This window comes from Python bivittatus, unplaced genomic scaffold (genome assembly GCF_059951505.1).
Source record: "Python bivittatus isolate LINGU-HERP-01145 unplaced genomic scaffold, Pbiv_v1 ctg000980_np1212, whole genome shotgun sequence".
Classification (NCBI taxonomy): domain Eukaryota; kingdom Metazoa; phylum Chordata; class Lepidosauria; order Squamata; family Pythonidae; genus Python; species Python bivittatus.
The window spans coordinates 12,059,934-12,084,699 of NW_028277125.1; the positions used below are offsets into that span (position 1 = coordinate 12,059,934).

Sequence of the window (24,766 nt, forward strand, 5' to 3'; positions counted from 1 at the left end):
TAAAAAAGAAGGCACTACTAAACCAGGCCAAAGACTCATCTAAACCAACATTCTGTGGCCTAAACTGACAGACATATACAGGAGTGTGATTATTCTCTTCCTCTGTTGCTCCATAGTAGCTAGCATTCAAGTTGATTCCTTGTGAATATGGAGCTAGTAAACAGTCATCAAGAATACTGACTATGAATGGCTGATTCTCCATGAAATTGTCCTATCTCTTTAAAATTAAGAGTGGTAGCCATTGGTATATACCATGTCAGTGTATTCTGATGTTTCCTTCTCTTTCTCAAGATACTGAAGCATCCTGAGGAGCACTTCCATTTCAACTATCTTATCAGCCCACTAATCTCCATTAACCTCAGGCTTCTGAGAAGAAGAGGGACAGAACTCCAGTTCAAAAGAGAAGCACCTCTTGAATTCCAATCCTGAGGCCAATAAAATTTTACAATTCTTCCAAGAAATCCAGTCCCCTCCCATTCCTCTCCTCAAAAAGTTACAGAAGCCAAGTGATAAGAGGAAACACGTGGATAGTGTTTTATAATACTGTATAGCTCCTACTCACAGATCTGCCTATAGTTATTGAAAAGTCATTCATCATGGTTATGGGAGAAGGAAGGAAGGAAAGAGAAATCTCCACACCTTGATTCAATTTTTAAAAACAATAATAAAAAATAGTGGGTGGTTCCAATTGAGTATGTTGTTTGGAAGTAGCTCTATTTGCCCAGAAAAGAGACAAACACTAAACTGGAGAAGTACAGAATCTTGATCAACTGTAGGAGACAGCAGGAACAATCTCACCAGTATGCCTACAGCAGCATGATCGTAGCACTTGTCTGCAACTCTTTAAAGCAGCTGTGTCTTTTTGGGGGATCCAGGACTACCCTCCACAGCTGCCCTGTGATCCTAAATCATGTGATCCTGGACCATGTGGCAATTTAAAGAGTGCCAAACAGTTGCTATGTTTGCAGCCGCACATGCTCCAGTGGAAGCATGGATCCAAAGCTTTGCACAGCATAATTAAATAGAATGTATGGTAGAAAATTAGGAATTCTGAACATTTACTAATTGGATAAAGGAGAACAATTACTCCCTTTGCCACTTTTAACTTACTTTTATGCTGATGAGTCCAGATAAATTCTTTAAAGTATCAGTATTTCCCTGAAATATCAATACTAGGTCTTCAAAAACAATTATGCCAATAACATTCTTATTTTAGATGAAACCTTTTAAAAACCTTACTTGAACAATAGAAACAATTGGGTATTCCCCCCATTCATTCCCATACTAATTAGCTAATTAGAGAAAGGTGAGGTTAGCATGGCCACACTATTTTATCATTCTGAACAGCTGAAGATACAATGGCAGACATAAGATATCCAGGACAGGTCTTATGGTAAGACAAAGTGAGGCAGGATTTTTAAACAACAGATGCTGAGGAGATCTTTCTTGGCATGTGGAGACGGCAGTATATTTGTTCACTAGCTTTTTATAGGAGAGATGCAATATTGCTCTTCATATTCCTCCAGGCCTGAGTTTCTTATTATTATCATTAAATTGATCACAAGCTATACCATTTTCATTCTGCTAAAAATCTACTGCGCTGATCTACTACACCAGCCGTCATGAGGCTAGCCAGAGATGGCCTGAGTTATATCTATCAGATTTTTATCCTACCTCAGAATGAAATACCTACCCCATTTATCCTCACTCAAACCCTTGTGAGATAATTTAGGATGCCAGGGAGTAGACTAGCCTGAATCATCCAGAACAGTCGGATGAGTGAAAATTAGGAATCACGTAACTCTACATACTAGTATTCCAACACAGCTTTCACTAACCCAGAGCCCTCCAGATGCATTAACTTCAATACAGGGCTACCTGGGGATTGGGAAAATTGACTGCAACAATCTGTTGTAATCACCATGATCTCCAGATAAAGAAACTTCTTACCAAACCTAGCTGTCATGAGAAATACTCAGTGCTGGTATGAAGTCCTTCTATGGAGAACTGATATCACACATTTTGCTTGTGTATCACACATAAACTCCTTGTTAAACAGAAATGCAGAAATGCCTCCAGCACTCTGGAGGTGATTAGACAGATACACAGACAGACAGACAGACAGATGATAGATAATTATCCAGACAAATGATGTATTGCTTTTATAATTCTTTAATTTTAATGTACTATTTTATGTATTAAAAGTTCTGCTTGTGTTTGCCATGTATTTTCTTTGTGAAGAAAGCTTCTCGATCAATAACCAAAAAAGATGCCAAAAAAAACCCTTCTCTTTTGATGCAACAGAAGCCTATCATTCTCACCTATGCCCTATAACTTAGACAATACACAGTACCCAATTCTGAAACAGAAGCTGTGTAGAGCAGCTGTTAAGTGACAGAAGAAATGAGCTTTGGACCACAAGCCTGTCATAAACATTGCACACTTAATCATGGAACATCTGCTTTTCCATTTCTTTTATGACAACCTCTGCCTTGTATTTAATCTAAAGCCGAATGATTTTCCTAATAGATGCAACAGTGTTTTACAAATTGAAAAGTCTCCTTGCTAAAAATAAAAGACACCAACTACAGGCATTTCAATTAGCGCAACCATTTCTTATAAAATTATGCGGGGTGGGGGGAATGAAAAAAGGAATCACTGCAACATTTGGCAAATCTAGAGATTGCTCTGCCTTTGTGAAATTTATTTATTGGCAAATTAGTAGTGCAGATGCCAACACAGAATGGAATCCAAGTTCCTGCTATTCAATCTAAGTTTTTCATTTCAGCAGATAATGAAAGCAGTTCTCTCCCCCCACCCCCACCCCCACCCCCCAAAAAAACACACTTTTTCATAAGGACAATGACAGGACTTAGAGCATATTATCAAAGATATGTTCCCAATATGGAATTTTGATTTTTACACAGCCATGACACCTATTGACACAAGAAAGTACCTTAAACCAAATATTGCCAAAGTCACAGGTAGGACCAATCTTTGTTGGATGGCAGCAGTTTCTCTGAACTTCAGACAGGATTTTTGGCAAGAGGTTTATCTAGAGGTGCCAGCAACTGGCAACTTTCTACATGGTAAGAAAGTAAATTATAGGCTTTCCTTTAAATACGGGAAGACGTACGTATGCAGCAACAGTCATTCCTAAGGATGCAGTTTAATAACAATAGTCGAGTGATCTCCTTCTGACTACTCTCCAGATCTGTGGACTTCAGCTTTCAAAGTTCTGCAGATAGCATGGCCATTGCTGAGAATTCTTAGAGCTGAAGACTACACGTGCAGAGAATGCCAATGTTGGCAAGAACTGCTGCTGATTCTGGTTTAAATGCCTTTAAGGAAACACCTTTAGGCAGATTTCAATTTATACTATGAATTCCAAGCACTAGATACTGGTTGCCTAATTTGTTTCTGCCATGGAACATCTCTGGATGGCTATTGGTGTGTGTGGACAGGGGGGCCTGGGGTCCTGAATTTGATCTTAAATCCATTCCTTGCTGTACCTACTGGCCATATAAATTAGCTTTATAATTAAAATAAATTTTGCTTTTTGTATTAGGATCATATCTTCCTTATACTGTACACTTTTACTAACACTAAAGCAAAAGTTCCATTTTATTGGATGTGACACATTTTCAGATTCCATGCTGAATTGTACGTTGTGAGATCCTTAAACAACAACTAAAGATCTTAAATGAGGACTGCCAAATTAATGGTTCTTCTAATACTCTGTAACAAACAGAAGCCATATTGTTTTTAAAGCAAATTGGATTACTTTTACATTCAGCTCCATTTAGATTTACCCTTTCACTCAAGATTCATTTCTATTCCAGTTCGGGCCAAATGAGATGGAACGCTGAGACATCTGTGATTAGCTTTCACACAAAATACAGACAAAAACATCTTAATCACCTCCCCCATTTGCTGGGAAGGCAAGGGAGAGAACAGGGACTGCTGGGAATCCAATAGATGATTCAGATTATGACCCACATGATTTCCTCTTCATGAAAAGTCCCTGGCCTTGTAACTTATCCCCCTTATCGACCACCCAACTGGACCACTGCAAAGTTCTCGAAGTGGGACTAAGTTTGCAGATGACCTAGAAGTTACACCTGGCCATAAACAGAGGTCAAACCCCTGGTGGGCTCCCCTATCCATGTGGAACTGTACATATATTAGAGTTATAGCATTGTTTTTTAATCTCTTTCACCTTTTTCTTTTTTTCTTATTGTTTTTGTTCTTGGGGGGTGATGGTGTCTAATTAAATAAATAAAGGGGGAAGGGAAAACAGGATTGGAGGTAAAGCATTACACCTTTGCCATTGCTGTGGTCCTAATGTTAATCACACATAGACATACTTGTTATTAAAGTTCTTTTTTAATGGTTTTAGCATGTCACTATCATTATCCACATTATCATGCTGTAATACTCTACCCAAAAGACTTGGGGGTCTAGATACTGTACTCTTCTTCCTATTTAAACTAGACAGCCATTCTCATTGCTAATAGTATCTCCCACTCTTCTCTTTTTCCATCAGTTTTTTCCCCCCTTCATTTATTTTCCAGGCAGGATGTGATTTGTGCATTCATAATCCCTTCCATTTAATTTTAAGGACAGCCAGCCATCTTTCAAAGAAAAACAGCAAAAATCCACTTTGCACACCTGTTACTGTGAATATCACAATTATGCTTCAGTATTAATCCTCTTGCTGCAATTTCCTTGCTATGCAGGAGACAGCAAACACACATTTTCTGTTTCAATGGAACATGACATGCACTTGGAGAGGAACTGATGAGACCAAATACTCTGCCAAAAAACCTCTTGTTTCTTCTACCCTCCGCTAGAAATAAGAACATGACTCAGCAGCTTTTGACAGCTACCTCCTTAATGTGCAAGAATCTGCAGTGGAAAGCAGATTTTGTTTTTTGATTAACCAATCTGGCCTAGTGACTTCATTTACAATTACCTCTAACACGGTTGAATCCTGGTATGAAAATTGCATAGCTGGGACTCCAAGATGGTTGATGAAATAATCAGAATCCCCTTCCATTTGAATTGAACTGGCATTGGATTCCAGGCATTTCTCTGTCCCAAGACAAGTGACCTTGTAGTTCTGGAACACACAAAATGCAGTGCAAGATAAGGATCAGAAAGTGCAGGTGCAAAAAAATACATTAAGGCAAATGAAGGTGAAGCATCCCCAAACCAGGATCATCCAAGACAAGGGTCACTGTGATACCTAAGCTGCAGAACTAGAATTGGGAAAGTATAGTCTGAACATCACTAACAGCAATTGAGCCAGTTTGCTGAATTTGCCCTAGTCTCCTGCTCACGTCTCCCATAAATGTGTCAGACAGCTGAGGAGGGAATATAAAGAAGAAACAAAGTTTGGGAGAAGAATTAATGACAGACAATAAAATCCCAAATACAGCAATGATATATGAATTTTATATTTATTTATTTTATGTTATTTATTTATTTTATGTTATTTATTTGTTTGTTTATTAAAAAGGGCACCACCCCAGTCACTAATAAAATTATTAGGCTTTCCATCACATTAGGCTTGTGATTGAAAAGTTTCATCTTCAGGGCGTTCCTAAAAGATGCCAGGTTCAGTGCTCTCTAAATCTTTCCTCATCCCTCAAGAGAATCCAGCAGCTTTTTGGTGGACCTGGTCAGATGCACTGCTCATCATTTTGTTGTTGTGGTTGTGGTGGTTTGCAGGTCAGCAGTTATCAAACAGGCTAAGGCATGATTGGGCAGCTTTGTTTAGCCTGTGAGTCAGAACTTGTATAGATTTGTCTTTGAGCAATGCAATCAAATTCAGTAAATCATTGCAAATTGATTACCAAGTCCACCGTGTTGCTCACATCAGGAATCTGGTTCCTCACATCTACCTTCCAACTTGAACTTTATTGAATCAGAGTTTCCAAATGCATCAGAAAGATATGTAATAACTTCACAGCATTTGCCAGTCTATCCTTTTAGTTTAACATGCTGATTGGAATAATAACAGAACCTGTTTGTTGTTTAGTGGGTATCATTATATGCCAGATCACTTTGGCAGGCACCTAAAAATAAGAATTAACTTTATTGTTTTTAGAAACAATCATATGTAGTGCATGGAATAGTTAACTCCACCATTTTTAAACAATGACTGAGTTCATGTATTACACTGTGCCATGCTTTGTTTTTTTTAAACAAGACTTAATGAATAAACCACCATTGGCTAGATCTGTGTAACCTACTAAACCATAAACAGTTATTTACAAGCATGTTAAGCTATTCAGAAACAAATCATGCATCTTAGCCTAGAGTGGAACTACTGTAGTTAAGAAAAGGGAAATTTTTCCTAGCTAACTCTTAGTGCCTACATCCATGCTATTCCTTGGAAGAGATATGGACATGGATTGCCGCTGGCTTCTTCCAAGATATTATTTTCTTTTCATCAAGACCACAGCCATGCAATTCCCAGATGATCCACCCAAGTTCTAGCCAAAGCTGGCATTGATTAACTTCCCACTTCAGCCAAGGTCAGCTGGGTGCTGCCATTTGCTATGGTGCTTATACAACTAGACAAGAGCATAATTAGAGGTATATTTTTACTCTTTGCATTTCAGAACAAGTGTAGATATTCTTCAAGAAAACTTATAGAATATGTTTGTAAAATCCATACAGCTAGGCACAAAACACCTTTCAAAATTCTGCACCAAATTTGTGAGCAGAAATGTTGGGTGGGCGACTTCTTGAAAGTTCACCAGAAAAAGAAGAAATTCTTCAGCAATTCTTCAAAGAAAAGACTCTCCCTTAAAGGGGATAGTTGTAGCAGTCCTGAAAATAACCCATGGGAGGTGTTCTCTCATGATAATTTTCCTTGGGAATTCATGGAAGTGTGGGAAGCCAAGGAGGTTGCAGACTGTTGGAAGGATCATTGTACAATAAAAGACAGGATATTCATGCACTCATTCTTTGACCACTGCCTAGCAAAATAAGTGTGAGAACACCTATTTCTGCAAAATCCACTTCTCATCTAAGAGTTTCTGAAGCAATTTTCATCACATTGAATTAAAATTGTAGAAAAACAGCAGGAGAATTGTTATGTCCACACTAAAACATAGCAACCACACCAAAAACTCTTAAAGTACACTGCACTCATATATGTCTACACCTAGCAGGGAGCCCTACACAGAACTTACTTCTGCATAGATATATGTAGGATTACAATGCATATCTGAACTCATTCAAAATCAGGCCTTTAAATTTTAGTGCCACACTATTATGTCTTTTTCCCACCAGAAATTTTCACTACAAAGGGATTTCAGGCCTCAGTTTGGCCCACAGAGGAGGACACAGAGGTACCTCAAGAGATGAAGGCATTTGTTTAGGAACCAGGTTTTCCACACCATTTCAACAGCAGGAAAATAAATTCCTAACACTAATTTATTTGTCTCTGCAATTTGGATATTTTGTGGGCCGTTTTCTCTAGCTTTTGCTACTCAATCTTCCAATTACTGTAACACTGCCAGATTTTATCAGGCATATGTATGGCATTTCTGGTAGCTACAACCCACCTTTTAAAGGATTTACTCAGAGAGAACACTACTACTATGGGAATTCCTTTTAATTAGAAATTGCTGCTTGCAAGTCTCTTCTTGACAGCAATTTGGTCAGCTTTAATTAAGGGCTCTGGTCCTCCTTCTATTCTTCAGTAAACAAGCTTGATGAATGCATTGTGATACAATGTCTATATGGCTATAATATGGGTAGCAAATTAAATGGGTTTATCATGTACTCTTTGGTTTAGGGAGACGCTCTTGTTTCCTTCCTTCCTTCCTTCCTTCCTTCCTTCCTTCCTTCCTTCCTTCCTTCCTTCCTTCCTTCCTTCCTTCCTTCCTTCCTTCCTTCCTTCCATAATCCCATTAATCCAAGGATATATTGGTTTGGCTGATATCACCAAAGCTTTTCTTGAGTTCATTTTGTTTTCTTTTGTTTTTCATTCAATTTTCTTTGCATATATTTAAGGTTATACAAATAGCAGGAACATGGAAATGATATAGAATGTTAATGTTCAAGAAATAATCACATTAATTTTTATTAATTAACTTATAGTGTGGCACAAACAGGTTGTCTTACTATTGGATCATATCTATAAGCTGTCAATCTCTGCCTTTCCTGACATTGAATACCCTCTTCCTAAACCTGTTGTTCTGACAGATGGAGGTTTTCTTAGGACTAGGACTAGCCATCCTTCTACCCACGCTAGCCCAGTTCCTCTCTCTTCCTTTCCCCCCTCACTCTGAAAAAGCAGCATCTGCATGATTCTACTTCATCAAAAAATTGAAAGCAGTATTACAGCACCTTATGACAAGCTCCATCCTTTCGATGCAAGTATGTGATGTCATGGCACATATAGAAAAAAAAAAGACTTGTTCTGCAATGCTGCAACACCCCTCAACCCTAACTCCAAACTTTTATTAGCAATTCTAATAGCCAGTCATCACAGGTTGTATTGGTTGATGGATTAATCAACTAGACTCTAGTTGATTAATCACTGAGAGATCAGTCATAATCATTGTTGGCAAATTTCAATAGGAAATAATTATTTGGTAAAGTTTATTTTACTACAATATTCCTGTAGTATTATTTCAAAGGGCCTTAGAAACATACTAAGCAGTAATTTAGTTGATTTGATTTTGATTTAATATGTTGTGTGAACACAACTGTAGTTTATTCATTAGAGTTAAACAAAACACAGTTTACTGTATCTGGAGGTCCTCTGCTGCAAGGGAAAAAAAACATAGATGTCTATTACACTGTTTTACAATCATTTCCCATCACTCACACCCACAAAACCAGTTGGGCTCTACAAAAGACTACTCATTAACTACACCAGACTAAGCCATGATTTGTTTTACTGATGGCTCCTCGAATAAACTATAGCTGCTCTGCTCTAATCTCAGTTTAAACCATCATTTATGATTTACAAATGGCAATAACCAGCTTGATGCATTACACGGAGCAAAATTCAAATAAATAACTAAATCGCATGATTGTCCAATGCAATAGGTGAATCTAACAATTGGTGATAAGGTGATTTGTTTGATTTTGATGAGCATGTCATGTCATAACCATCTGTGGATTATTCGGCAAGTGGGGTAAACAGAAATGTCCCTGGTCTAGTCACAATTTTTCCTTTTAAATCTATTAAGTGTTTGACCTTGGATATAAGCCACCTATCGGATTGTTTTTCTCAGAATGCAAGCACCAACCATTTCAAAAATGTGTTTTCTTTGCATCACCACAGTGGATCTGCAGCACTTGACATGACAAATATCTGCACTTTTCACAGGGCTCCCTATTGTTAAGAAATATATAAGGGAGTGCAGCCTGAATTTATTACTATACTACTGCCGTTTCTAGTGTATTCCTATTTTTGCGCAGACATAAAAAAAGCCTTGAATATAAGAGCATATATTAATACATAATTTTTAAATTGAAATTATTGCTCGAAGAAAAAATTAGGACTTTTCTTATCTTTAGTTGAAAAAATGTTGATTATGAGTAGCACGAAAAATAATTTTATAATCTAGAAAATGAATTTCTAGTAACAAGGGATATTTAAATGTTTATTATGTAATTATGTAATGAACAGATTTTTAAACATTTTTTAATTATTAAATAGCGTCATTCCTCTTGTAAGCCATATTGATGTATTTGTGATAGCGATGTTGATGATCAATGCTACTTGTAGCTCAATGTTTAACCACATAGTTCAACTTTTACTGCATTAAGTATCAGAATATAAATGGCCTTGTAAAATATAAAGTTGAGAAATACTGCCTAACTTTGACAAAATTACAAAGCTGAGGTAGCTAGGCAAGTTCCGCTAATGAAGGAGAGATATATTAGCCAGTGGGTTCATTCAATATGCTCAATTACAGTTTATTTAACCATTATTTATTGAATAAACCACAGTTGGCTAGTTTGAGGGGACAAGTCAGATTTGCATATACAGAAAAGAACAGCTGGGACAACAGCAACTCTTGTCATTCTAGGACCTGCTGTTGCTTTCTGAAGTGATTGCCTTATTTTGCCTAACAGTAGGAGACTGTTTGCCATACCAAAAGCCACAGTTTACCAAAAGCTCTCATTGAAAGAATTCAGGTACTGGTATAAGGCATAACATGTTTTGGTTTTGGATTAGTATGTTCCACAAACTCAACCACTGGGGTTTACAAATTATGTTTATGGCCAAACACAACTTGGGAACCCAACCACTGTGGCTTCTACAGCAAACAATAGTTAAAACGAATCACAGCTTACCAAGATGTATCCCCCCATGCTCTGACAGCCCTTCTGTCCTTGAACCATCTCATGAAATACCAAGAGAAGCTGATTCTGCTCAATGTATTCCTGATTTATTACTACTGGAAAGGACAGAAAAAAAAAATGCTCCCAATCCCATCTTCCTTACAAGTATACTCACATTACACTTTCACTTTCATTCTTCACCAAGAGTTTATAGAAGAGAAACTATCTCTAGAAGATCCACTGTCTAGCTTCAGATGTTCCTTTTTCAGACAGCTCTGTGGGAACTCATTTACATTCCCTGGAATTAAAGGACCCTCCAGAGCATCAAAGGAGGAAGTCCAACATGTCTGGAGAATACCAGATTGGGGAAGACTGTCAAGAGCATTAGTGTTATAATATTAGCAAATGAATGCTGTGCCTCTCAGTAGGCACAGAAGAACAAAACATTCCCTATCAACTTGGAAGTGGAAAGTGAGTTAATTTACCATAGCAGAAGGTTGCCTTAGCTTATATTGCTCATGCAGACGGGAAATGCTTGTGAAATAGAAAAGTGGCTGCCAAGCCACTACTCCTATAAGTAGTTATTACAGCTGCCTTACAAACAGATAAGGCTTTTCTAAGCTGTTATCTGGATTCCTTAGCATTTCAGATAAGTTAAATAATGTCTGTGTTGCAAATTCCTACTGCCTTGGTTGGTATGAATTGCAGGATATAAACTATCATTGAAAAGAGCTTAATGGAATTAAATTTAAGTGAACAGTATTCATGATAATGCTTATTCATCCATCCATCCATCCATCCATCCATCCATCCATCCATCCATCCATCCATCCAATTTAGATAGCCACCCATCTTATGTATGTGACTCTGGACAGCTCACAATAGTTAAAACAAAGAACAATAAGCAAAATATAAATACATACAACAAAAAGTCTAAAACCATGTTAAAAACCATATTAAAAACCATAAAACATAATCAGTGGCAGAGTTATAGTCCATTCATAATTTTCAGTACAACCATTGAAGAGGCTTATATCACAGCCAGATTCCCCAAGTATCATGGCAAAGCCACACCTTCAGAGCCTTCCAAAAGGCCTGTAGGGTCAGAGCCAATCTAATCTCCAGGGGGATAATGTTCCAAAGGATGGACACCATGACAGAAAAAGCTCTCCCCATCAGATGACACTTCTTAGTAGGTGGGACCCGTACGATGCCTCTCCTGCTGGACCTAATGTGATGGATATCTGGAACCAGGGAGAGGTGTTTCCTCAAATAACCCAGTCCCATGCCATGCAGGGCTTTATAGGTCATTGTCAGCACCTTGAATGGCACCCAGAAGTATACTGGCAACCAATGCAGCTCCATGGAACAGAGGTGTAACATGCACTGATCAAGGAACACACATCAATGCCCATGCCGCTGCATTTGGCAACTGCAGGTTGCCAAACTTCAAAATTAATGCAGTTAAGTTGATGAATCTGGTCCATCCTTAATAGTTGAACTCACACTATACACTATTCTCTAAACCCTGTTTAACAAATCACCATTGTTGCGGTTTTGCAATTTGCTAAGTCCAAACAAATAGCCTAATGGATGGTTTTTCACAAAATATTGATTCACATACTACCAACTACTTTTTTAACCTAATCTAGCATGTTGTGTAAACCCAGTCAACATGGCTAAATCGAATGAAGTAACACCCCTAATATCATTGTCAACTTCAATGACCCCATATTGAATGATAACCACATGACAGGGATCAGCAACCTTTTCAGATGCCATCAAGCAATGTTGAATGATGGTATAGGCACACATCCAAATATTTTAAAAATGCCTAACATTTCAGAGATTTCCAGAACTCACAAGATTTCAGCATTCTCTAAAATTTGAGGTATATCCCCACAAATGACATCTGGGGATGAGGAATGTTGGGGGGGTATGTACAGTATAGAGTAAGCACTTCATTCCCTTCTCCTTGGAACTAACTTTGATTATCATAAATTAACCAATACACACTTAACTTTATTTAATGAACATGTGACTATACTATGGCTAATGTATCTTCGTACTGTTGTGCATTTATGCAGCCTAGGGCTAATAGGCATGTTACAGCTAAAACTGATAACAGCGGCATGCAATAGAACTATTTAGTGTATAAATGGAGGAATGAAATGGTTGCAGTAAGACTGAGACCATCTTCTCAGAAAGCCCTGAACATCATCAAACACAAAGTTAAGTCTTATCAGGAACCAGGTAAATGCCAAGACTGAGAAAGTCTGTGGGTCCTCCTAGACTCACAGCTCCTGCTTGAAGATGGCAGCCGTGGCAAGGAGGGCCTTTGCACAACTTCGGGGTGTGCATCAGTTACGTCCTTTCCTGGATTGGGATGCCCTTCGATCAGTCACTCATATCCTTGTTATCTCCCAGATAGGCTACTGCAATGCTCTCTACATGGGGCTACCCTTGAAGAGTATCCGGAAGCTACAGCTGGTCCAGAATGCAGCCGCGTGGGCTATTTTGGGGGCCCTAAGGAAGGCCCATGTAATGCCACTGCTCTGTGAGCTGCATTGGGTACCAGTTTGCTTCCGGGTCCAATTCAAGGTGTTGGTTATTGCCTTTAAAGCCCTACATGGCATGGGACCAGGTTACCTAAGGGACCGCCTCTCCCCTATGACTTCAACCCATCCCACCCGATCACACAGAGAGGGCATGCTTTAGACCCGCTCAGTAAAAGAACTTCGATTAGCGGGGTCCAGAAGGCGGGCCTTCTCTGTGGTAGCCCCCGCTCTTTGGAACTCTCTCCCCCCGGAGGTGCAATTGGCCCCCTCACTCCTGGCCTTCCATATGGCTTTGAAGGCTGCCACTTGGCCTGGGGTGTGGAGGGAATGCCTCAAACATGGGGATGGCTAGCCCCTTAGACGCCTTCTGTCTTCAGCCTCAGATTTTCATTTTCTTGGACTCTCCTTCCCCTTTTTTAGAAATGCTTTTAAACTGATGTTTTATGTATTTATATATATTCATGTTTTTAATGTTCGGTGTGAGTCACCCAGAATTCCCCCATTGGGGGGAGATGGGTGGGTGACAAATTTAAAAATGAATGAATGAATGAATGAATGAATGAATGAATGAATGAATGAATGAATAAATAAATAAATAAATAAATAAATAAATCTCCATGAAGATCTAAATGGAGCTGAATGGAATAACAAAAACCAGACTGTTGTGAGAAATAATAATTAGTATTAATTCAATTTTTATCCTCCCTTTTATTTTGTACAACTCAAGTGGGGTATATAATGCTCTATCCTCATATTTTCCCCATAAAAACTACCCTGTGAGTGGATTGGGTTGACCCAAATTCACTCAGCCCACTTTAAAGTAAAATGAGTCATTAGTAAGCAAGATGAATTCCAAATGTGTTTTTCCCCTAGCAGTATTATTCTGAATTCATTGTATATAATTCACAACCTCATATATGATGTGTGCCATTTAAATAATAACAATAACAACAACAACAATAATATGTTGATATTACTCAAATTATTTTTGAAGGCAACTTGGAACTTTTCTTTATAAAACCTCTCTGTTGCAGAGAAGATGATTTCGGCAGAGGCAAAGCATCAATTACAAAGCAGATTACTATGAACTCCCTAGAATATCCCCCAGGCCTAGGTTTTTCAAATACTTCATAAAAAAAAGTAAATCAAATTTTCAATTAAAAAGAGAGAGAGAACACAGCTATAAATCTCACACTGGGGATATATCTTTACTGATGGGGGAAAAATAGTATTAAGGCAATAGTGCTTGTGAACTTAGAAAAAATTCAGGGAGATGGAGATCCACATCTGTGGATTTTAGCACCAGTTTAATAGTCTATTGTAATCTGTGTGTGTGTGTGTGTGTGTTTTAATGTATTTTAAATCAATCAGCAAAATCTGTGTTTATTACCTTACTTTTTTTTCTTTATTATTACATTTATATCCTGCCTTTCTTCTAAAAGTTCAATAGATACTGATTTTATCTTCCCAGCAGCACTTCTGCCAGGTAGATTAAGCTGATCCCAAATCACCTGGTAAACTTTATACTGAATAGGAATTTGAACTTGGTCTTTTTCATGATGCCAAATTCTAAGTATTGGTATTCTATATGGAAGAAGTCATGCACTTGGCCCAAATTCACACTGGAGTCTGCATGCACTGGAATATGGAATCTGCCACAGAGAGATGAAGTATTAGATTGCCACCAATTTTAGCAGCTTATATCCCTAGCTTCTTCCTTATCCATACCGCTCTTCCATTCTCTATCAAACACAGTGTAAGTATCAATTAAATTCATTATTAAGTCTGCAGTCTACTGCACACCTCTCTGAAAACAAGTCCAATTGAATTCAAAGGACTGTCATTTCAAGTAGACATGTATATATGCACATTTCTGTTCTCTTTCCTTTGGGAAATTCTCCAACTTCGGGAATTCTCCAACAATCCTTCCTAGCACCTTAGGTGGTCGAGCCCTGTCCTAATTTGTTTGCTTACTTGTTTTGTTTTTGCAAATTCACCAATGCTGCCATGCTTTTTAAAAAAAAAAAAAAAAAACTTGCCCCTACTGAAGAAAAGATATTGGTCTCCTGTCCTTCTATCTATACCAGTTGGTGCTTTTACTCTGGAGCAGAACAAAGTTACACATCAAAAGCATTGTGCGAAGCTTTTTCACAAGCCTGATCTGGAAGGGCTGAAGAAGCAGACTTCAACCAAATGTCAATCCATGGCTCTTTCAACCTCTCAGTGAGATGAAATGCCACACCGAGGCTGCCAAATTCTGCCTGCTCAGCAAACACCTCACAAACTAACTGGTATCTTAAAGAATAATAGACATTAGAAAACCCTAGTCTGCATTGTGAGTCCCTGCAGAAAACTAGTTTTCAAAGGGTGATTGAGGAAACAGTGGTGGACATGTGACAGCAAAAACATTAGTTACTAGGCCAAATATACCTGATTAACTTGGTCAGATCTAATTAGTACTTGGATAGGAAGCCAACAGGAAATTACAGAGCTGGGAAATGGAAAAAATATCCTAAAAGAAGGTAGTGGGAACTTATTTCAATGTTGTCCAAACTGGATGTAACGTGAGACATCCAAATTAGAACAAGGTTTTCCCAAGCAGCCCAAATCAGAGCCATAGTTTTCCCACAGCTTCATTAATTTGGAATTTGAGGTACACAGAAATATAGAAAGTGTACTGGCAAAAATAGGGAGCAATCCCCATAAAGGAAAATATTGCACAGAAAGACAGGGAAGACAAAGTTTTGTCACTGACTGCTCCAATTTCTTATCATGGGAAAATGACTTTAGCAGGATTCTCCAACCATAATGCTTTGAGAAGGAACTTTTCCTAGATTATTCCAGCGTTCTGTGCTCTTTGCTAATCAGCTGGATGGAAAAATGCTGAATATGCAAGTCCCTTGTTTCAGAACTTTCTGTCAAGGCCTAACACCAAAGAAAATACTTCCCAAAACTGATTCACTGCAGTCACCAGGTCCCTCCAATTGCTACCTGCCTAATTTTATTTATTTATTTGTTCATTCATTCATTCATTTAGATTTATTTAGCTGTCCAACTTGTATATTTGTGACTCTGGGTGATGCACATCAAATAAACAAAACAGAAAACCATGATGACTAATAATAATAATACAAAATACAAAATCAAATGATACAAAATCCTTACATAACAGGATTTGCAGGTTATGTAGTCAGGATCAATCAAACATATCCTCCACCTTTCAGAAGACAGGCTCACCTGTCATCCTAGCCCAGTGCCTGGAAGCAATCCAAGTTTTTAAAGCTTTCCAGAAGGCTAAGAAGTGGCCATCCAAATCTCAAGGGTGTGGGGGATATTGTTCCACAGGGCAGACTCTGCCACAGAAAAGGCACACCTTTCTAATGGACTGGGGATGTAGTGAAACCTTACCAATATTCCCCTGGTTCCAGGACTTATAGCACATCAGGCACTTCCTGGAGGAACTAGATTACAGCTTTGTGTTTTCCAAATGGTGGTTTTTGATGAAGCAAATGTGACTTTGTGCTGTCAGAAATGCCAGTAAGGAAATTGGATTAGCTGACTGTGTTCAACATGTTGTGGGATCAAGACCATAAAAGTTGCTGAGAAACAACAAGAACAACAGAAGTAGATAACATTTTCCTGCTCTGGAATCTCATATGAGTGTTTCAGACACAATCACTGATCGATTTTGCCATCAACTTCTATCCAGTTCTGCCAAGAAGCAACAACATGGTTATCAACTCCTTTTTCTAAAACTCTTCTGGATGCATAACACAAAATACCATGAAATTCTTTTTCTAAGATTTGCCACACCTCACTTTTCAATGGGTTTACTCTGCCTGAAAATGTTACTGATGTTATAGAGGGCTATCCTATATGGGCTGAAAAAATCCAGAGGACCACTACAATTAAGAGTTTCTGTATTTCTTTGCTGAAATCTTTTGATTTTCGCTCCTTCAAGAATCATTAGCTAGTAGTGGTAAAGCAGGTTACACATACCAATGATTCTCTGAGCTATATTTCTGGGACTGAACACTCCCAGAAAGATTAATCATGATAGGCAGATCATATAAGAGTGGTCAGACTAAATATGATTCACTTAAGAAGGGAATGGCAGCTCCACGATTTTCCAAGAAAACCAGATGGACATTTAGTAGCCAGGATAATGTAAATATAATACTGGAATATTAGCTGCACAGATCAGAAGATACACAATGAGGTACAAAGAAATAGCAGCGGGTAAGTATTAATAGCACTGGTGCTTATGCTGTGACTGGATTCAAGCCAAAAGAAAGTCCAGTGGTTGATGTGGCCAGAGACAAAAGGAAAGTTTAATGCCACAAAAATATGAATAGCATTGGTAGGTGAAATGTCAGAACCATTAATCAAGGCAAATTTGATGTTGCTAGGACAGAAATGTCAAGCCTGAACATTGACATTCTAGGAATCAGCAAACTGAAATGGACTTAAATTGGTTACTTCATATCTGAGGAACACCAATCTTCTTTTGCAGAGAAGAAAATCACAGAAGAAATGGAGAAGCAATCATTTTTAATAAAAGTCTGTGCTCAGATACAACACAAACAAATGATAGAATGATCCCAGTTCAAGTCCAAGACAATTTAATCAGTATTACAGTGATCCACTGTATGTTTATCATCCGACCACAGGTAAAGAGAAAGTAGAAGTTGGATAGTTCTGTGGCAATTAGCAATACCTTGTCAGCATTAAAAAAAAAAATCATACTTGTGATAGGAAACTGGAGTGTTAAATGCTAAAATAGGAAATAAAATAGCATCTTGAATAACAGGAAAAGTTGGCCTGGGTGTAAAAAATAGAGCAGGAGGCAGACAAAGAGAAAACTGTAGAAAATACGATCTTCCAACAACCTAAGCGAGGACTACAGTTGAGCATCATTAGATGGGCAGCTCCAAAATTAACCTGACTATATGCTCTGCAAGTAAAGATGGAGAAATTCTATTCTGTCAACAAAAATAACACTGGGTGGTGATAACTGCTGCTCAGATTATGAACGCCTTAAACATTATAACTTAAAAAGAAAACAAATACAATTTTCAGTTGACATATCAACAAAGAATGATCTTACCAATATTCCATATAATTATGTGGTGAACATAAAGAATACATTTATTTCATTAGATTTGATAAATAACATGCATAAAGAACACTGAACTGTAATTCATGACATCATTAAAGATGAAGCAAACAAAAATATCCCAAATACAAAAAGCACAAAAAGCTGAAATTTCTGTCTGCTGATACTTTGAAACTATTTGAAGAAAGGCAGAAGCAAAAGGCAATAGAGAAGAAAAAAATGGTCATAAATAGTTCATAAATATTTCTTTATGAAAATTACAGAAATCAAAGGAACCTTTTTTGCAAAGTGAGGCATGAAAAGAAACATAGAAAGCAAAGGTCTACTGGAAAAAGAAGATAAAAAGAAGAGATGTGCAAATATTTGGAAGGACTGTACAAAAAAGATTTCCAAATCAATAATACGGTACATACAGAAGTTCCATCATGGAACAAGCCAGAATGTGCAGTTAAATGTACCCAAAAATATTGCAGACAACAATCGCAGGAGTTGATGAAATGCCAGCATAACTATTTGAAATCTTATAAGATGATGCAGTTGAAAGTGATATTTGATGGCTGTAAGCAGGTATGGAAAAAACAGTGCTGACAGGAGACTGGAAAAGATAAATTTATATTCCAATACCAAAAAAGGGCATTGATAAATAATGCTCAAACTACCAGACAATAACACTTATTCCACATGCTAACACACTTAGATTTGTAATCTTTTGAATAAGAACTACAGATGTACAAGTTGGATCTAGAAGAGGCAGAGGCACCCGAGATCATATGGGATGAATAATAGAAATGCGAGGCATTCCCAAATAGACACCTATTTTTGTTTTACTGATTATAATAAGACTTCTGACTGTGTAGCAGAATCTTTTAAAATATGGGTGCACCAGGCCATCTCATCTGCCTAAGGAAGAATTTGTTTGATGATTCCAGTTAGACTGAAGTATAGAGTAACTTAATAGTTCAAAAATGTGAAAGGAGTGCACCAAGGTTGTATATTATCGTTTCCTTTTTTTTAAGTTATATGTAACATATATAATGAGAAAAACTGGATTAAAAAATAGAAATTATAACTAAAATTAAAATTGTTAGAAGAAAGATAAAACATATCCTCTTATATGCTGATGATACTACTTTGATAGTTGGAAGTGAGAAAGATTTAAGTAATCCTTTGCTAAACATGAAAAAAGAGAATACCAAAACCACTCAGTATTTTTAAAAACAACAGTTAAGATTATGTCAGCAGGCAATGCCAATCCAATACAAATAGGCAGAGAAGAAATTGAAGCATTAATAGATTCTCTCTTTCTGGTGCAAAACTTCCCATGGATAATGACTGTAGCCATGAAATAAACAGATGGATGCTACTTGGGAGAAAGAGTGTAAAAGATCCAAATAAAACATCACAAAATACAGACATGTTGACAACAATGGTGCTCATTGCTAAGGTTGCTAAGAAAATCAGCTCAGTGGAAGCATTAATAAAAAAAGCTAACTTTAGAGACTTCTGGGGGATGTATGGCGAATTGAAGACAGCTTTGTGAAAGTGGAGCTGATGACCATGGCAAAGACCAAGGAACCAGTGAGTAGATTGGTTCCTTGGAACCTCTCCAGATAAGGAGAGGATGGGAGATTACCCACATGTGCTCCAGACAACTGCTCCTCACAAGGAGAATGCAGGACAGTGGTTTTCCATATGTTTGAGCACCAGGAGATGACAGGATTAGCCATCTTGTTTGCAACCATGGCGGAGACTTTTAAAGGACACTAAGTTTGCAAACCTCCCTTTCAAATCACTTCTAATCACTAAGCAATTGGAAATTGCTCATTAACTACTTCTAAGCTATTAGAGAGCTTCAGAATGACAAGTTTGAAAATGCTGGGTGAGTCTGCCTTCAATCCTGAATGAAATAAAAATTTAATCATAAGTTTAAGAATTTAAAGAATATGAAATAAATAGCAAAAAGCTAAATATGATTTTGATCTCAGAAAGTTGTAAATGGACTAAGGGTCCAGATAAAATTTGACTACTGAAATTTTTACAATAAGATTTTGGAATTAATTATAAAGTACACTCAGCTTCTCATGGGAAATTGATCCTGTTTTGGTTTTTACAAGACATAACATAGATGAGTAATTTCATGATTTCAAAAACTGGACACTAGAGGGGACTAAAGATTTGAGGTAGAGGAAAGATATACAGGCTAGTAAGATGATGTAAAATATTATGACAATAAAAATACTGAAGGAAACTTTTGAAGAATGGAATCAGAAAATAGTAGCCACAATATCAACAGTGTCAGTAATTACGTCTGCTTCTATGGATAGACTATGTCCAAAAGATGTTATTGAAGAAAGATGTAGAACAAATTTTATCTGACAAGGTAGAGGTGGTATCGAAAGTGGATTTACAACTGACAGGCCAAGAGAATGACTAGAACAGGATGTTTCACTGCATCTACAAAAGAAACTGGCTGAGGTTTTAAAATTTAAAAGGGAAATACAAATAATAAACCAAGAAAGTAACCTGGATAATTTTTTCCTATTGGATTTACAAAAGAGACTTGTTAAAGCCTTGAAGAACTCTGTGTGATGGGACAAAGAAGAAATAAAGAGAAATCAAATCCTATGACAACGTTTGAATGAACTAAAGATTAAGACTGTTAGAAGCAAAAGGAAGGAATATAAAATTGATTTATTTGTTCCAGATTAAAACAAGATATGTTGTTTCTTCTGGAAGCTGTTTATGGACTTTCTGCTGATACCAGGACTGAAAAGATGTTTTATGGATTTGTTTATAGATGAGAGATGGAATATGGGATGAAGAATAATTTTTTTTTAACCTTAGAAGAGGTGAAGAATCACTAAATTTGTTTATACTTGTTGCGATAAAAGTTGGAAATGACTTCTTCATATATTTTTGTTCTCTTTCTTTATTGTATTCTTACTTTTCCCTTTTTTCTCTTTTTTTCTTGCACTCTTTACTTCTTTCTATTCTCTTTTCTTTAAGTTTAGTTTGTATTAGATTTTACTATTATAGTAAAAATTCTTAATAAAAATTATATATATTTAAAAATTCCCCTCCCACCCCTATGGGTGGTATAGGGGAGTTTGAGGGTTCTGCACAGTATCTTAGCTGTTCCTAGCACTGCACTCTTCTGGACAGAGAGCTCTGATGTTGTTCCTGGGATCTGTTGGAGCCACTCTCCCAGCTTAGGAGTCACACCCCCAAGTATTCCTACCACCTCTGGGACCACTTTGACCTTTACTTTCCACATCCTCTCTAGTTCTTTCTTCAGACCCTGGTACTTGGTACTTCTCCAGGTTCTCCTTCAGGCCCTGGTACTTCTCCAGCTTAAATAAAAATAAATAATAATAAAAAAAGCTAACTTCAAATATTTTGAACACATAATGTGAAAGCAAAAATCATTGGAGAAGACCCTGAAGCTTGGAAAAATCATAGGCAATCAAAAAAGAAGCTGAGGGAAGACCTAATAGCTTTGTCATGATGATACCAGCAGGAACTTACATGAATGCAAAGAAGCAGTCACTGAGAAACAGTCTTTACAAAATGATGTTCATCAGGTCATGAAGAGTCAAAAGCAACTGAATGACTGAACAACACTGGTAGTCATTCATATTTTTGTAACTCAGATGAATAGCCCTAACCATGGCAATTTGCTGGTTTCCAATGATAATCAGTGGGGAATATCAAGACTGAGGTAACCCAGTTCAGATTGCCTTGAGTCAAATTGGTGGGCTTTGAGTTAATTTGAGACAAAATTATTATTTCCCTTCTGAAGCACTGAATCTTTTAGTCTTTGCTTTTAGCCTTGCAATGAATATATTATTCATCCCTATTAACTTCCATCTCTCAATTCATCCAACTTTCCTTAAAACTTCTGAAAAATGTGAGCTTATTTAGCTGCATTGTTGCTGAAGCTGTCCAGTGTTTTCACCTTGCTAGTTTATCTTGCAGTGGAATAGGTGGCTAGCTGACATCCCCTTTAAGTCTGTTGTCTAAGCATCACAGACTTATATCACTCTGTGAAGTGTACCCCAAATTCTCAGTGCATGGACTGGAAATAAGATTGATGCCCTTGTAATACGTGGCTTTTCAGATCCACAGACCTGAGATATGTTATTTGTACAGAAAAGAAGGGAGGAAGAGGAACGAAGACTTACTTTGGAGCATAGAGTAAAATTTTATTAAAATATTCCTGAGCAGAGGGAATGTTGTCCTGCAAGCAGTAGAAAGAAGCAGTTGAATCGAGAGATCAAGGGGATGCTGCAGAATTATAGTTCTGTACCATCTGAATTATTGCATGGATTTGCCATCGTACATGTTTAACAGCAAAAATCATAAATTCCAACCCTCTGGCTTTTTCTCCCAAACATCACATGCAATAAGGAACTTCTTATCTCTTTCAACAGTCTGCTGCACCAGATAATTACAATGCTGTAATATTTATGAAGCCTGCCTTTCAGCCAAGGCACTTAGCAAGGCTTAATTGAGATTCATAATGCCCTTGCAAAGTCGGTGCTAGGATTTAACATGTGAGAACATATGGCATGAAAACCATTATTTTATGGGGCACTGAGAGGGTTTTGTTGTTGCTTTTACACTTGATTTGCCTACCTTGCAAGAGTAGCCAACATTTGTGCTTTCAAATGAGCCAAATGGATTTGCTGGTCTGATTTAAAGGACCATTTCTAAGGAGAGAGGCATGCAATGAAGTCATCTCACATTAAGGTTGTCATTTCCAATACATGTCTCTGTGTTGTCCTGGACAGTTGTTTGAGTTTTTGTATCTCCCTTCAGTGGCTGGGGGTGGGGGGGGGGAGACTTTTCTTTTACAAAAGGAAAGCTTACCCAAAAGAAAAAAGAAAAAAATTGTAAATTATAAATGCCTTCAACTAGTTCAGAAATGAATCTTAATAATAAAACTATTTTCCACTTTAACCATCTATTTTCTAAAAGCTTTTTATCTACACTATATTCTTTGGAGTCCTTGGTGCTCTCTGAGCTTGGCAGTTTGCTTGCAGATGTTTCATTACCCAACTAGGTAATATCATCAGTGCTAGTGAGTGTGCGGTTTGCTCCCTGTTATATACAGTAGGTTGCCCTGCGAGTGTTGGTGGGGATGTAGTTTTGTTCTTGGTAGTTCCTTGATTAGGGTATTGTTTTCTGCTTGATTCTTTGTCTGGACTTTTGTTTGTCACCAAAGAAACAATCATCAGGGTTCTCTATCTTTTAGTTTGGCTCTTTACTTTGACTCCTGGGCTGTGGCTCTGTTTATTCAGGTCCTTCCTCTTGAGGCCTGTGACTGCAGAGCTCCCAGACAGCCATCTTGTCTTCCCTCCCCCCTCCTCCACTGTTTGATTGGTGGCTGCCATTTGATTGGCAGCTAGGTCATCCTGACGATGTGGGAGGGCTGAGAAGGGAGGGGGAGGAAGAAGCACAGCTGCTCGTAATCTATTCAGGCTGGCTGCCTTCCACACTGCGGAAACACCATTTTTTTCTATCTCAGAAAAGTAATAAATTGTAATGGAGGATCAAATCCAGCTTTCTCCAATGAGGTTCTTCCAATTCAGCCTTCTGCAACTTGGATGCTCTCCGGATGTGAAGATTCCAACTCTCAGAATTCCCTGGCCTGACTAGCCAATGCTGAGAATTCTGGGAGTTGAACTCCACATGTCTGAGGGGTACCCAGGTTGGAAGGAGCCACTCCACATCTTCTGGAGTCCAAATGGGCCATGTTTGTTAGGCTGTGGTCCAATAATCAGTAACAAACCAGATGGGGAAAGGCTTAAAGTTCTGATCTTACAAAAGACTCAGTGAGATGCGAAACCACTGTTTGTCTCCTGTCCAAAGGACAAATTGTCTCTGAGAAGTTGCATGTTACATGTCAGCACAACACAATTTGAGTGTATATTTTCAGGTATACTTAATTCACGCACTCTTACAGATATTCACATCTTTTCTCTCTCTATCCCCCACACAAACCCTACTTTTCTCTCTCTGTCATCTGCTATGTAGGCTTCTGAACATGAAAATAGGCAAAAAACATGCATCTTAAATATAATACTTATAATAATAATACTCCAGATTGAATAGGATAAATGCATCATCTAAAGTCTAAGTAGATAATGAAAGCCGCCAATTTAAAATAAAGGCATACTAGGAAAATCACAAGTCATTCCATCCTGTTTCTCTTTCTCTCTTTCTATCTCTGGAGTATAGTCCCTTAAAGGTCACATTCTCTCTACTTCAGCTTCTTCTTAATATCATCCAATTCCCCCATTTAAAAGGTCACAAATAGGAACTTCAAGATGAATTCTCCCTCTTTCAGCATTGCAGACAAATGAAGAAACAGAAGTGTGGAAAAAAGATGATAGCATGCATTCTGCCCCCACTACCCTTCCATTCAACCTAACGTGGTGGAAGAAAGTGTGCAGTTAAACTATAAAACATCTTCTACAGAACGTGGTTATAGTGCTTGGAGCAACTGGAAACCTGCACCTTCATCTTGTTGCACAGCCTCTTACTTTTGCCAGGATGAATAGGAAATTCTATAGGGAAAGACATCTACTGTATTCCTAACCCACAATGTCTGGAGGTTGAGTCATGGCAGCCGGACTTCTTTTCTTTTTGGTTCTAACCAAAAAGAAAAGATGTCCAGTTGTCATGACTCAACCTCCAGACAATTCCACATGGATGACTGAGAATCTTCATAAACATACTAACCCACAATGATGCCCACATGCCAAAATAT

At 37.8% G+C, this 24,766-nt stretch overlaps 1 protein-coding gene across 2 annotated transcripts in view; it reads right to left on the bottom strand.

Moving 5' to 3' along the window:
* NAALADL2 (N-acetylated alpha-linked acidic dipeptidase like 2) overlaps positions 1–24,766 on the bottom strand; it is a 774,686-nt gene that overhangs the window by 133,646 nt on the left and 616,274 nt on the right. For both annotated transcript variants that reach the window (XM_088131936.1, XM_088131935.1), the window contains one exon: positions 4,976–5,122. In XM_088131936.1, the coding sequence (XP_087988062.1) occupies positions 4,976–5,122 (147 nt within the window). The remainder of the gene's footprint in view (positions 1–4,975; positions 5,123–24,766) is intronic.